General features: G+C 40.1%; 1 protein-coding gene across 8 annotated transcripts in view; it reads left to right on the forward strand.

Moving 5' to 3' along the window:
• Positions 1-16,249, forward strand: part of NCKAP5 (NCK associated protein 5) — a 992,075-nt gene that overhangs the window by 928,542 nt on the left and 47,284 nt on the right. For all 8 annotated transcript variants that reach the window (XM_032638276.1, XM_032638275.1, XM_032638280.1 and 5 more), the window contains one exon: positions 15,930-16,244. In XM_032638276.1, the coding sequence (XP_032494167.1) occupies positions 15,930-16,244 (315 nt within the window). The remainder of the gene's footprint in view (positions 1-15,929; positions 16,245-16,249) is intronic.

Raw genomic sequence — 16,249 nt, forward strand, 5'->3', positions numbered from 1 at the left:
ATGTAAATGGAACTAATCATACAGTATATAGTATTTGGCGTTTGGCCTCTTGTAATTAGCCTAATGGTTTTAAGAACCATCCGTGTTGTTATCTGTATCCTCAGTTGTGTGTGTGTGTGTGCGCGCACACGCGTGTGCTTTATTGCTGATAAGCATTTCACTGCGTGGATGTACCACGTTTGTTTATCCATTCACTAGCTTATGGACATTTCAGTTCTTTCCAGTTTGGGCTATTATGCATAAAGCCGCCATATATATTTGTATATATGAGTCTTCGGGTGGATACATATTCTTTTCTTTTGGGTAACAGGATTATTGTGGGGTCACATGATGGGTGTCTGTTTAACTTTAGAAGAAGTTGCCAAACTTTTCCAAAGTAGTTTTACCATTCTGTATCCCTTCCGACAGTGTACGAGAATTCAGCTTGTTCCACATTTTCACCAACATTTAATATTCTTAGTCTTTTTAATTTTAGGGGAGTATAATGATATCTCATTGTGGTTTTAATTTGCATCCCCCTAATGTCTGCTGATGTTGAGCATCTTTTCCATGTATCTTCTTTGGTGACATATGCATTCAAATTTTTTCCTCAATTTGGTAGAGTTGCTTGTCCTTATTATTGCATTAGAGGTCTTTTTATTCTGTATCCAAATCCCTTATTAGAAATAACTTCACTGTATTCTTCCAGCCTGTTGCTTGCCTTTTAATTTTCCTAACAGTACTTTTGAAGAGAACGTTTTTTATTTTGATCAAGTTTAACTATTTTTTTTTTTTAATTTTATGATTCATGTTTTTGACTCTGTCTAAGAAGTTGCTACCTAATCCAAGGTCACAGAGATGTTCTCCTTTGTTTTCTTTTAGAATTTTTATGGTTTTTGCTCTTACGTTTCAGTCTATGCATTAATTTTTGTGTACAGTATAAGGAAAGAGGTAAGGTTCATTTTTCCTCGTATGAATATTCAGTGTTTCCAGTATCCTTTGTTGAAGTACTATCTTTCCCTTATTAAATTACCTTGTCATCTTTGTCAGGAAACAACTGACAATATATTTGTGAGTCTGCTTCTGGAACGTGTTCTGTTCCATTGATCTATATGTAAATCCTTACCCAATACCACATTCTCTTGATTACTGTAGCCAAATAGAATTCAGGTAGTGTGTACTGTCAGTCTTCAGACGGTGTTTTACTTTTTAAAAAAATGTTTGCATTTCTAAATAATTTTAGAATCAGTTTCTCAATGTCTATAAAACGCCTGATGGTGCTTTGATTAGGAGTCCATTGAATCTATAGATCAATTCAGAGAGAATTGACATCTGAATAATATTGAATATTCTGACCCATGAATGTATTTAAAGCACATTTCTTCAAAACTACAATGAGGTATCACTTCACACCGGTCAGAATGGCCATCATCAAACAATTTAGAAACAATAAATGCTGGAGAGGGTGAGGAGAAAAGGGAACCCTCTTGCACTGTTGGTGGGAATGTAAATTGATACAGCCACTGTGGAGAGCAGTATGGAGGTTCCTTAAAAAACTAAAAACAGAACTACCATATGACCCAGCAGTCCCACTACTGGGCATATACCCTGAGAAAACCATAATTCAAAAAGATACATGTACCACAATGTTCATTGCAGCACCATTTACAATAGCCAGGACATGGAAGCAACCTAAGTGTCCATTGACAGATGAATGGATAAGGAAGATGTGACACGTATATACAACGGAATATTACTCAGCAATAAAAAGAAACGAAATTGAGTTACTTGTAGTGAGGTGGATGGACCTAGAGTCTGTCATACAGAGTGAAGTAAGTCAGAAAGAGAAAAACGAATACCGTATGCTGACACATATATGTGGAATCTAGAAAAAAAATGGTTCTGATGAACCTAGGGGCAGGACAGGAATAAAGACGCAAATGTAGAGAATGGACTTGAGGACACGGGGACGGGGAAGGGTAAGCCGGGATGAAGTGAGAGAGTGGCATGGACATATATACACTACCAAATGTAAAATAGATAGCTAGTGGCAAGCAGCCGCATAGCACAGGGAGATCAGCTTGGTGCTTTGTGACCACCTAGAGGGGTGGGATAGGGAGGGTGGGAGGGAGACGCAAGAGAGAGGAGATGTGGGGATGTATGAATATGTATAGCTGATTCACTTTGTTATAGAGCAGAAACTAACACACCATTGTAAAGCAATTATACTCCAATAAAGATGTTCAATTAAAAAAAAGAAAAAAAACTGCCAAATATCTCTTACTGAAAAGGACCACGAGGAGATGAGATAAAACACATTTAGGAATTGTACCTGTAAAAGGAAACATTGAGAAAAACTGCAGGGCCCTCCCCTCGCACCTGGCTCACAATGGCAATGGGATTTGGTACTTGGCAAAGTGTGTGCTGGGCTCTCCCACGTCGTGGCGCTTGAAGCATGTCTTGCGTAGTGTGCTCTCTATCATTCCTCGTGGCAAACTCTCCTAGTGAGAGGAAGCTCCACTATTCATGCATAAGACATGTCACGGTAGTAATAATAGCACCTACTCATATTTACATTTATATGTCTGGTCTTTTCTTAATCTATTTCTCAAAGAAAACTCAAATACTGGACTGTCTGGTTTAAAACCAGACACATGGCAACCATATTTACTAAAACTTCACTGGCTGCCAGGCAATGTGCTGTTTGCATTCACATGTATTATGTGTATTACATCTTATTAAACCCTTGTAATGGTAAACAAATAAAATAAAGCAGATTTCTAATAAACAGCATATAATTGGGTCTTGATTTTTTTCAAAACCAAATCTGACAATCTCAGCCTATTAATTGGGATATTTAGGCCATTTAATATAATCTACATGGTTGGGTTTAGATCTACCATCTTACTATGTATTTTATTTGTCCCATCTGTTCTCTATATGTTTGCCTCTTTTTCTGCCTGCTTCTGTTTTTTGGATTTTGTTTTTGCACTGGTAATTTAATTTTTATTTTTAATCTATTTTAAAAAGTTAAACAATTCTCTAAGACTTGTAACAAAAACAGGTTTCTCTGCTCCAATCCTTACAGCCTTGGGCCCTACAGCCTACAGCTAGTTTCTAGTCTCTCAGCTATTTCTTTCGGCCTTGCACCTCCATATTCTGAGATGATAAACCTACACTGCCATTTCTTGAGTTTTTGAAAATGTAAACTTATCTGTTGACTTTCTATCATGAGAGATTATGAATTTGCATTCTTGACCCATTCTTCTTCCGTTATTTCTTCCAAAAAATTGTATTAGAGATTTTGGTCAATATGTATGGTTTATACCCTTATGATTATGTAAATACTGTTCACTGATGAACTAATTATACTACTTAGAGCGTAATATGATCCCACTTCCTTTCTTGTACAGCTTAGACTTCTTTCTAGCATTAATAATGACATTTTCTCCCAATTATCTTAGGCTCCTAGGTGCTGATCATTGATTCCAAGTTCTCCAACAAAATTGTAAGGCGCCTCTCAATATTATTTTCCACATAATCAAATGCATCAGGTCACGGACAATTTCTTTTAAATGTTTTCTCTACGAGCCGTCCCCAGGGAGCCTGTGTCCCCCTGCTCTCTGGGGCGGTTTCAGCCTTCTTTGGAACTGAGAATTTTTTATGATTCCACTTTATCTCCATTGGCACCTTATTAGCTATACATCTTTGGGTTTTAGTGGGTTTTTTGGTTTTTGGTTTTTTTTTTTTTTCTTTTGGTTTGTTTTAGTGATTGAACTAATGTTTACATGTAGTTTAACTACATCTTTACCTTAGCACAGTCTATCTGTAATGTATCTATCTACATTACAGATTACTTTCTCATAACCCCTCTCACCCTTTATGCTATTGTATATTTTACTTCTACGTATGTTAGAAAGCTTGCAATATGTTTTTATATTGGCTTTAGTGAATTATCTCCTGAAGAGATTAAAAAATAAGAAAAATATACTTTATATAGCATATACTTACCATTTCTTGCGTTCTTCATTCTATTGTATACATCCAGATTTTTACCTGATACCTATTTTTCATCTGCCTGTGAAACTTCCCTTAATATCTTACACTAAACATTCTCTGGCAATGAATTCTCTCAGCTTTTGTTAGTTTGAAAAGCGTATATTTTTTTCTTGGTTATTAAATTAGTTGAAAAGTTGATTAATTAGAATTAATTTTTAAAAGGTTGACAGGTTTTGTTTTGTTTCTTTCCCTCTCAAGACTTTAAAGATGTTATTTCATTCTCTTCTGGCTTATGTAGTTTCTGACATGAATTCTACTGTCAGTTTTATCTTTGTTCTGTAAAGTATCTTTTTTCTCAGTCGCTTTTAAGATTTTTGTCTTTATCACTGATATTCAGTGGTTTGATTATGATGAGCCTAAATGTCATTTTCCCTATGTTGGTTCAGGTTGAGGTTCATTGAGTCTCTTGGATTTGGGGTTTATAGTTTTTTATCAAATATGTACATTTTTGGTTATTACTTCACATAACTTTTTCCCCTTTCTCTCTTTTCTTTCCTTCTGGGGCTCCAGTTATACATATTTAGACCATTTCATATTGACATCCAGATCACTGATGGTCTGTTTCTTTAAAGTCTTTTTTCTCTGTGTGTTTTATTTTGGATAATTTATTTTGTAATGTTTAAAAATTCACTGATCTTTCTTCCTGCGACATCTAATAGCTCTGCTAGTCTGCTATTAATTCTGTATAGTGTATTTTAAAATTTAAATATAGTTTTTCCTGTCTACAATTTCCATTTGTTTTTTTTATTTTTTATTATTTTATTATTTCCTAATTATGTTCAAATTTTACGTTACATCTTTGTACATAGTTGTGACGTCTACAATATTTTTCAGTTCTTGTTTAATTTCATTATCTCTCATTACTGTGTCTGTTTCTGTTGATTAATTTCTCTCTTGAATATGGATCATATTGTCCTCCTTCTTTTCATACCTGGTGGTGATTTTTAATTGGATGCCAGAGATTGTAAATTTTACATCGTGGAGTACTAGATTTCATTGTATTCCTGTAAAGACTGTTGTTCTTTATTTTGAGGTGCATTTAAGTTACTTGCAGATTATTTTCATTTTTCAAGGCTTCCCTTTATGTTTTGTTATGACAAATTCAAGGGAACCTTTTTTCTGGGAATAATTTAGCCTCACGACTATGGCTTGACCCTTCTTAGGACTGTACTGTGTGGTCCACGTTTTGGGAGGCCTATCCTCTCTGGATGGTGAAAATACAAACTATTTTCAGCCTTACGTGAGCTCATGAAATGATTCAACCTACTGCTTCATAGTCATTGCTTTTCTGACCTCATGCATTACTACACAGCGGAAGACTATAGCGAAACCTCTGCTGTTACCATTTCTTTGCAATACATAGCCCTGCAAGTTCTAGCTGCCTAGACAGCCCCTTCCCTACTCCACCCACACGCCTGTGTTTACCTCTTCTTGAATTCAGCAGGCCCTCCAGACTCTGTTCATGTTTCTTCTCTCAGTGTTTCAGTCTGGAAACCATCACCGGGCAGTTGGCTACAGGGATTATAGAGCTCGCTTCATTTGTTTTCCTTGAGTCAGAGATCAAGTTTTATGTTGCCTATTGTCTAATGTCTGAAAACAATGGTTAACAGTATATGCTGTTCCTGTTACAGTTAGTCATTAATGGACAGAAGCAAATATCTCTCTATATTTTTGCCCATATTCATATCCTTTGGTCTGTTGGATTTCATTACTCCTTTATTATCTTCCTGTAGAAACAACCATGGAATATTGGAGAGTGGAGAGTGGCAGCTGAAATGGAAAGATAGGCTCATATCTGCTTCAGCCTTCTCTTCACCCATATTTCAGCTACAGTCACATAAAAGAAAAATAAATGATCCTTGAATATCCACTTAAAATAGATTAACTTATATTAATTAAAATCCTGAACCAAGCAAGTAAGGCATGTTAAAGTGAATTTTTTATTTAAAGTTTCAGGGTATGAAGACTTAAGCTTTTTTCCTTTCCACATACAATTTGAAAAATCATTAACATTGAATAAATATAGAGACAAATGGAAAAAAACATCTATGAGCTTTAAATTCTTATCTTTCTGGGGCCTTTTATTAAATATAATTGCAGTAATAAAAGAAAACTAAAATAATTTGTAATTTTAGAGTATATAAAATTTTAATTAAAAAAAATAGGTTAGGGACTTCCCTGGTGGTGCGGTGGTGAAGAACCCGCCTGCCAATGCAGGGCACATGGGTTCGAGCCCTGGTCTGGGAAGATCCCACATGCCACGGAGCAGCTAAGCCTGTGCACTACCACTACTGAGCCTGCACCCTAGAGCCCACGAGCCACAACTACTGAGCCCACGAGCCACAACTACTGAGCCCACATGCCACAACTACTGAAGCCCACGTGCCTAGAGCCCGTGCTCCACAACAAGAGAAGCCACCGCAGTGAGAAGCCCATGCACCGCAACGAAGAGTAACCCCCTCTTGCCGCAACTAGAGAAAGCCCGCGCCCAGCAACAAAGACCCAACGCAGCCAAAAATAAATAAATAAAATTGTTAAAAATAAATAAAATAGGTTAATAATACATAGGAGGACTTCCCTGGTGGCGCAGTGGTTAAGAATCCACCTGCCAATGCAGGGGACACGGCTTCGAGCCCTGGCCCGGGAATATCCCACATGCCGCGGAGCAACCAAGCCCGTGTGCCACAGCTATCGAGCCTGAGAGCCACAACTGCTGAGCCCGCGTGCCACAACTACTTAAGCCCACATGCCTAGAGCTCGTGCTCCACAACAAGAGAAGCCACCGCAACGGGAAGCCCACGCGCCACAACAAAGAGTAGCCCCCGTTCGCCGCAACTAGAGAAAGCCGCGCAGTAACAAAGAACCAAAGCAGCCAAAAATAAATAAATTTAATTATACATAGGATGCTTTACCTCTTGTAAACATCTTTAATAAATTTTTTATGTGTTGCTAAATTGATAGATCTGAATCTCCTCATGCTTCTCTGTTTTTATATGCTCCGTACCAAGGAAAGCTGTTTTGACTCTCTTCCTGCAGCAGCTTACCTCCAGTTTATCTTCTTTCCTCCCTTCCCTCACTTGCCTTATCAAAGCAGATGTTATCCAGGCAGGTAAAATGGAGAGCAGAGGCAGTTGTCCATATAATTCAGCAAACCCGATATGGAATGTTAGAGATTTAGAGAGACAGGTTTACCCATAATAGCCATCTGTGTCCTTCAGATTCACCAGATAATTGTTCAGCTTCTCACTTCCTTTTGGCAGGGCAGATAGAGATGGAGTGAAGCTAAGAGAGAGGGTAGATCATCGAACAGATACAAGGACCACCTTTTAGGATAAATACGCTGTATCTTCTCTAAGGGGAAATTGTGACTTACTAATTTGGGAGTGTGATCTGAGAATGTAATAAGTGTGTGAACCAAGGAGAATCAGTAAACATCATTTGTTTAGACCTTTAATATGCCTTTCATAAGCACCAGCACGAAAGTGGATTAAAGGAAGATACAAGCAAATAGCTAGATTATCATTAGATTGGGGGAAAAAAGTTGAGGATAGAGCAATTTTGTCATGGATACAGAATGAGCAGGGATAACAGGAAACAAAAGGGAGAGCTAAATTGGCATTTCTTCAATTAGCAAAATGACGGACACAGATCAGGGCTGGAACCATAGTTGGTCTACATTTTTATGGTACTCTAGAAAGTTTTACTAATAAAATTAAGGGCTTTCTTTTTTCCAATTAGAAAAATAGCTGAGGAGGACAAGACTTGACATATGGATAGGAAAGTGTTTTAAGTGGTAATCATCGCTCTGTGAGGAATTGGGAGGAATCTGTGTTGTATTCTCGTCAACAAGGACTTTGACCTGGAAGTCAGAGTGACTCCCAAAACAAGATGTAGCCATCTGGGATCCAAGTCTGTTCCTAGACCAGCTGACCAAGTCAAGCAAATACTGGTTTTTAAACTGTAGTGATCACGTTAGCCTACTCTTATATATCACAGTAAATATCACATGCAAATCTCACCACTGTTTTACAAGACAGGCATAGTGGCATAGCAAGACGTGAAGGAGTTATGTGAAGGTCTCAAGATTTTTCAGCCTAGAAGAATAAGAGTCTAGAGATAATGATTAAAATTTGTAAAATCAGGAAGGGTTTGGAAAGTTGCATAACAAATCTCAGAATACTAGACCAAGAGCCATCCCCCACACCTCTGAAGAGGTTGTCTTAGTGTCAGTCACAAGACGAAGCACGTGTTATAGCGAACCTAAGGAATTTTTTCCTCAGGGTTTATACCAGATGAATAATTACATAAATTTAAGGAGGATTTCTATTAATTCGTGGTCTGCATGGGCATTTGGAACATATTTCTGACCTTTTCCGGTCTATATCCTTAAGTCACATCCCACTACAATATTTTATGTGATGCTACCACTGTCAGACATAATATTGGGTTAACAGGGTATCAACCCAGTCTGAGGTGACGTGTCTTTTATATTGGTTTAAATAACTTGTCCTTCACCTTGACAGAGGAGTTTTATGATCTGCTTTTTTCTTTTTAAAACTTTTTGTCACATTAACTCCCTTCATTTTTTTCTCATATTTATTCCCTATGTACCAGTGTACCAGAGCCCCAAAGTTCCAGTCTTCCTTTATGTCAAAGAGAACACAAGGGTTAGAAAATAAATTTACGTTCTCCTGTATACTTTTCAAATCTCAGAAAGCTTAAATCCAGTTTGAACTTAGAAGCTGAGTATTTACATGCATATTCTGAAGCCATCAAATTGAATTTACTCGTCCAGAAGTTCATCTTAATGCCACAGTCAAAAGTTACCCGATGTTTGTGAATAAAGAGCCAATATAGTCATTTTGGACTACTTTAACAAAACCACAGGGTAATAAGCCTAGAATGAATAACCCACATTTAATTGATGTGGCTTTGGCAACAGACTTAGTTTTTCTTAGCTTATTTCAGCCATACAGATGAAGAGAAAGATGTGCAAATAAGGAGATCTGTTCTCCCATCTGTAGTTAAGTTTCTATTGCCAGTACCACACATAGCTTAAGATGTTTAGGAACCTGGAGAGAACTCATACAAAGACTTATTTGCACGACCAATTGCATTATAGGAAAGTATGCCAGTTAGTAATACGGTATGACTACTAAACACCCGTGAGTTGCTCTTTCTGGCTGGTGAATTGGGTTGAGTCCTCATTCAACACAATTTGAAATTTTGTTTGGCTGAAACTTTGTAGGTATGATTAAAGTTCTCAAAGTAAAAATGAGCTTGGGTTTTAAAGTTTTCCATTTTCCTAGGATTTACGAGTGTGGAAGAGGGGAAAAAAACAGTGATTACTGAAGCAGTTTGTTTGAATATATAAGCGAGGGTAGATCATTGCACAGAAGCAAGTGTAACCTTTTAGGACAGACTGAAAATCAGAGCTTACTAATTTGGGGATATTCCCTGAGAATGTAGTGAGTCTGTGAACAAAGGATAATTGGTAAACATCATTTGCTTAAGCTTTTTAAAAAGCCTTTCTGGTGCCTATTCCAAAATGGATTTCTTGGAAAAATGGACTCCATCTTTTCTATACATGAGGCAGCTTGCAACCAACTCCAAGTACTTTGCTCCATGTTTATAATCGTTCAATAACGATGTGATCAAGTAACCCCCAAGGAAATGGTTGCCACATGGCACTTGCTTAGGAAATAACTGGGGCAGTTGTTTAGTGAAATGTACCCAGGTGCTGCAGTAGAACACTGACCACACAGGGGGAGTTTGGTTTGTCTTCGATTCCAGACAGTGTGTGTATTATGTACCTGCAGGGGCCCTCACCTCTCCTTGACAACCCCTTCTGGAAACTTACAGAGTACCTACTTTGTAACGGGCATTATTACCAATGAGCTATGATTATATGATGTCAGGATGGTTTAAAAATTCCCTTGTTGTGACACAGCCAGCAGGTAGCCAAGCAGATCGTCAAGCCTAGTCTTTCCAACTCTGAAGCCTATTTTCTTTTCGCTTCATTCTTCCGAATATTTAGACGAACTTGGAACTCAAGTCGGGTTTGCTTAAGCCTGTCCTATATAATAATCTCTATGGACAGATACATGAATAATACCAAGAGTTTTGGTTTATACATTCAAGCAATTAAAGATTTGTGAGATAGGATCCGTGAAAAAAAATTGAGATACTTTAATCTGTAGAAGACTGAGGAAAAAATGAGTTAGTGGCCTTTCCCAAACACTCAAAATCAGTGCTAATACAGACTGCACTAACTTGGAAATTTATATTAACTGAAACAGTGCTGGAAATAAGCTTTTCCCTTTGCAGCTATTTTAAATATAGTGTTACAATGTAAATGAATAGTGTAAAACAAGTTTGGAAGATGCAAGAAGAAGCCAGTTAAGAGAACAAATTGTTTAAAAGAGAAAAACCTCACTGTTTTGTGTAAGGACATATAAGAAGTCCCTGAGTAATCTCATCTGTTCACTACAAATGGCTCCCAGGAACTTGCCTCTGTGATAACCTGGTTCTTGTGCTACTACGCGTGCTGATGTTAAACGTGACGCCGGCACTCAGCTTGGCATCTACACTCCCGGAGGATGAGAGCAGGAGGAATGAGGCCAGACCGGGGACCTTCCAGCCCAGTGATGCTTTGAGGTAGGGGCGGGGGCCAAGGCGGATACTAAAGCCACATTCCCTGCACTATCCTTCGTCTTGGTCCCTGACCCTTGCTCTAAGGGCTTGGAAGTATTAAGAAACCTGTCTTTAAAATATTCAATAATTCTGAATGATCTTATCCCCCCTGGCTATCTGAATTAATGAAGTCTGGCTGTATGAGAAATATAGCTGCACAGAAAAAGGAAGTCAGCTGCTTTCTCTGGTTGCTGAAGTGAGAACAAAAAAACAGCAGATTGGGATTTCAAAAGGAAAAGTTCATATTCAATTTAATTTCAGGAAGAATTTTCTAAAGATGAGAGCTTATTTCATCCACCTATTTTTTCATTACACTCCGTGCTAGCTATGTGTCAGGCTCTGTGCTGAGCGTGGGTGATGGCGAATAAATCAGGCACTCTCTCAGCCTATAGTTATCATCAGCTCTATTAGCATATAATTGCCATTCTGTAGAAAAAGGCGATGTAGAGTCAGGAACAGGCTTACGTGGGAATTCTGAAGAGATGGATAAAACCCAATCTGCCCCCAGGCTGCTAGCAGTCTAATAACACTTATTTTGAGAATTGCTGCCATTTTCTGAATAATAGCTGTGTACCTGTTCCAGGCATCGTGCTATGTTTATTATGTGCTATGTAGCTAGTCCTCAGAGCGTCCCTGTGATGGAGGTTATATAATCTAATTTTCATATGAGGAACCTAAAGCCACCTGCTGGGGCACCTGGTCCAGGAGCAGAGGGCTGATGCTCGCTGATGAGCTGAGTGGGGATTTTGTATTGCACATCCTGAGTTAACAGTTGAAAAACCCCTGGTTGAATTGTTTCTCCAAAATGTCTTCTCTGCCACCATCCCACGCAGAACGTCCCCCATCTTGGCTGCCCTGCTCACCCTCCGCTGACTCATCCCCGCCCCCCGCCTCTCAGGCACGATAAATCCCTCTTTACTGAAGCTCTGAGGCCAGACAGTATTCCTAACACAACACTCTCAATGTTCCTTCCAAAAAGAAGGACCTAAAAATTCTCCTGTCAGCTGCTAACGGACTACAAGGCTGTCCATCTCCTTTCCTGCTGGAGGTATGCACGATAATGCATCCAAGGGGACAGGAAAAGAAGGTCCCAAGTCCATTCTGTACGGAAGAGATTCCGTACCATGTTGACGTGCCCTGAACGGACCCCAGGTGTGCTGAGATGTTGAGCCCTCAGCTCTCAGGTATCCGGGGGTCCTGGGGCAGCCGGTGTGTTCCTCAGTGAGCTGTATGTGTGTATTTCCTATGTGTGCCAGAACTTTAAAAGGACTGGGAAGCACTGCTTAAGTCATCCCATGAAACATCTGGGGCTTGTTGGTGGTGATAAGTGAGAGAACTTACCTTAAGAGACAGAAGGCAAATGGGATGACGAGAAGTCATCAGGGTAGGAGAAGTCATTAGTGACCTTGAAAGGATGAAACCCACTGGTCCGTCTAGTGATCCAACCCTTGACTCATTAGCAAGACCCTGTTGACAGCTGTTCTCACAGTCACAACGTGAACTTAAACATGTTGTGAGCTCAGAACTGAGTCAACTCATTCTGGATGCAAGGCTGGCTTGTCCCTTTGAACGTTATCTTTATCACGGCCATTCAATTATTTTGTGAGTTCTTATAATCCCCTGAGAAAAGAAACTGACTTCAAAAGTACAATATCTAACACTGTTTCAGATTACAATATTTTTATGAACTGTAAGAAACTTACAGTGCCTGAAAGAGACTACATAAAGAAGGTGTCAGCATTTTCAGTATAAACTCTATTTCCAAAGGTTTATGCGTTCTGGAGAAATTCGCTTGAGGGGGAAGCTTGGCATATGGTGTCTGAGTTCCTGACTGTCCATACCTCATTTCGTCGGTATTACAAGTGAGTCCTTCAAATTCACTGCCTTTGGCATCTGTAATGTTTAGAAATAAAAAGGGGGCTTTAATAACAGGTGATTTCTGTGTTTAATGTCAGTGCACACAATTCTTAGAGGATCAAAGAACTCAGGAATACCAGAAATCCTGTTTTATAGCTTCTGATTATGACAGTATTGTGGAGGGAAAGAAGGGAAAAGAAAATAGTATAAAGGGACAGGTGCCCAAAAATGCTGGTGTCCTCAGAAGGGCACCAGAGTTAGACCTCCTTCGTCTTTCTGCCTACCCCAGATTTCTCCCTGCCCTATTTCCTGCCTGGTGTTACAGGCCAGGCCAACATACATGGGCTTTAGTGTCTGGGGCCTTTCCCCAGCAAAATCACTGAAAAGGTTGCCAAGAATCCCACTTTGCTTTTTGAGTCTCCATTTGAAGGGACTGGATTAACTCATAAAATACCTATAGGGGAGAGAGTTCTTAGACAAAGCCAGAAAAATATTGCCCTTGCAGGCAATGCCTATCACCAGGGCCAGAGAGATGAGATAAATGCCAGAAAAACCCTGGCATGGGAGTCTACAGATGCGATCGATCCAAGAGGGTGGGGGAAGAGGTACCGGACAATTGTGGCTCTCGGGAACCGTGCAGATGCCGGGAATGCCAACTGTTAACTCCATCCTCAGGATGGGAGGTATGGGAACCAGCTGGAATTCAGGGCCAGCACCAGTGCCATAGGAGAAGCTGGGCGCACTGGCCAGAGGCAGGGGGCCCTTCTGTGTACTCTGAGCTCACAAGGCTGCCTCAATGGCTGCTAACAGAGCAGACCCCACTTCTGGATTTCCCTGAACTTTTTGGCAGAATCAGTATAGCTTGGTGGCTAAGAGCGTGGTCTCTGTATTTATGTAAGTCTGGATTCAAATCCAAGGCTCTTTATTTACAGCATACAGCCTTGGACAAGTTACCTTTTTGAGCCATGATTTCTCATTTGTAGATGGCAATGATAGTTCTTACCCTTTGAGGTTGAGAAGATGAAGGGATGATGCAAAGAAAGCAGTGAACTCCTCGCTGCAGCCAAACTTGATGATCCATTTTCACAAAAGGAAAAGAACCCCTAATGTTGCCATGTTGAGCATTCTTTTGTTCAGAGGTAGGCATCCTGGAGATGCTGGGAGGAAATTATTATGGCAGGCAGCCTGGGGCACGTAGGGACTGACACAGCTATTACATCCCATGAATCTTTGATCCCCATCCCTGAAGACTGGGTCGATTCCGATCCACTTACTCCTGTGTGAGACTGAAATAGTTCAGACATTTAGAATTGCTCCAAGTACAACGTATGGACATTGTTAAATATGAGGTGTGTCGTATGTCTAGGCTCACATGAAGAAGGGACACCAAATTCTGAATAAGAAGATCTTTCTTTTTTGGCATTGCCTTCCCATGCAAACAGCTGATTATTTCTCCAAAAGGCTATTTTGTAGCAATTGAGTCGGCTTAATTGAGGAGAAAATGAATAGAGAAGATAATGAATAATCTCGGAAGCTGGTTGAGAGGAAAGCTGACCAGGTGGAGGCCCTGAAATGAATGGAACTAAAACTTAGCCCTTGTGGTTCTGGGAAAGATCTCAGACTGTAGCCACGTGACTCAGGGCTCCTGGAGTCCATGATCAGTCTTTGAGATCAGATGGCGTTTGAGATGGCTAAATGGCACCGTACTGGAGAAAGGGTATCTGTATCTTCCTACTAAATATCCCTTTGGAGACTGAATCCTCTCTTTTGACAGGGACTTCATCTTTCTAGTGCTTCTAAAGCCAAGGACCAAAGCTACTAGAACCTATAAAAGCTAACTCTGTACCCACCCCCACCCCTTTGTTTTCACCTTAGTATTAGGAATTTCGCAGAATTCTAGTACTCAGAGCAGAGACGTTTTGAGGAGAAAGGTAGGGGAATGGTCAAATTCTGAAGTTCAGATACTAATTGGTGAGCATCAAATGAGATTGTGTGAGGAAGGTACTGAAGGATAAACTATTTACCTGTCAGATATCTACTGAAATCTAATAAATATATCTAGTGTTTTTTATACGTCGTCATTCATTATTTCTTTCATTCAGCTATCCTGCGGTGTGCTAGGGGTCATTCTAAATTCAAGAGATTCCACAGTGAACATATCTTTATTCTCACAGAAACTCTATAAGGAACCTGAGCCCTTGAGGGGTTAAGGATCTTATGTGGAGGGCTCTCACAATTAGTTATTAGCAGAGACCAGACTCCCGAGCACCACTGAAATGTTAGCCGCCGAGCCTCTTGATACAAAGATCACAGCATAGTCTATTATATTCCCCACCGTGCCTAACACGGTGTTAAGATGTGCCTCTTCTCCAGTCCTAGACTGATAAGATGCTAATACAAACTTCTACTAAGGCCGTTTCACTCTAAGATTATTGTGTAAACAGGAGGCTTTTGGGTGACAAGCGGATCTTGGAAGCTGTCTCATTGGCTTAGATAAACTACACCACATTTCAGGAATTAATTCTGTAATAATTTTTTCAGATATTGTATTTTTCTTGGATATAAAATGTTTTGAAGGTGAGATGTAATTGGCAGAATATGTCACACATATGGTGAAATCAACTTGGTTTGTTTTAGGGAATAGTGGGAGCCCTGGGACTGACAAGAGATCCAAAGAGTACTGATGAGCTTTGTCGTTACGTGAAGGTAGATGGAAAGACAGAAAGTGGCCCTGTGACCTTCCCTGTGAGACCTCAGATAGCAGTTGAGTCATAGGAAGCCCACATGATAAGTGATGTACCTTTGGGGATGACCCTTATAGTATGTGAATTACTTGTCCTCACAGTCAGATGGAGAGGCCAGAGACTTAGTTAACTGCTGGCGGATGGTAATTCACGTAAGAGATGCACAGCTGCCTTTGTTAGGACATCACTTCAATTTATTACGTGTGCTCATTACTCATCTTATTTCAGTTAATAAATGTTACCTAGTTGATTGAAGTCATACGATTCCCAATTGAAATAAGGGTGATCAAAAATAATTTTTGGTCTCCAGTGACCGTTCTTTTAACCTAATAACTCTAGAGAACCATGTACTTTGTATGTACACGTGACTCTCGCTGCCAGTAATGGCTAACCTTCTTACTCCGTATTATGTTAAGGGAAAATTTCCGTGTTCAATTAGATGTCTGTTTCATGCCACTCCCTGGAAATCTACTACACCCTTACGAGTATTTCTTCCTTCTAGATATCCCCTTTCCTCCAGACCAGATCCAAATGCCCATGATCCTTTTCTCCTTTTACGTGAGCAGTCTCTAATTCTCACTATGTTACTCTGTCTAGAAACGAACTGCCAGATGAGGACACTGGACAGTGGGATTGGAACCTTCCCGCTCCCAGACTCAGGAAACCGCTCAGCGGGACGGCACCTGTGCCAGGCAGACTCCCCCGATGACACTGAGCCCCTCCTGTCTCTCCAGCCAGCCCTTTGTGCAGCTTCCTCCATAAGAGCCCAGACCCTTGAACGAGAAGTGCCTTCCTCTGCAGACAGCCGGGGATCTAAAGACAACGCCATTGTTCATTCCACATCCGACCCCATCATGACTGCCAGAGGGATGCGACCTCTTCAGAGTCGCCTCCCCAAGCCAGCCTCCTCAGGTAAG

The sequence above is a fragment of the Phocoena sinus genome, chromosome 7, assembly GCF_008692025.1.
Source record: "Phocoena sinus isolate mPhoSin1 chromosome 7, mPhoSin1.pri, whole genome shotgun sequence".
NCBI lineage: Eukaryota > Metazoa > Chordata > Mammalia > Artiodactyla > Phocoenidae > Phocoena > Phocoena sinus.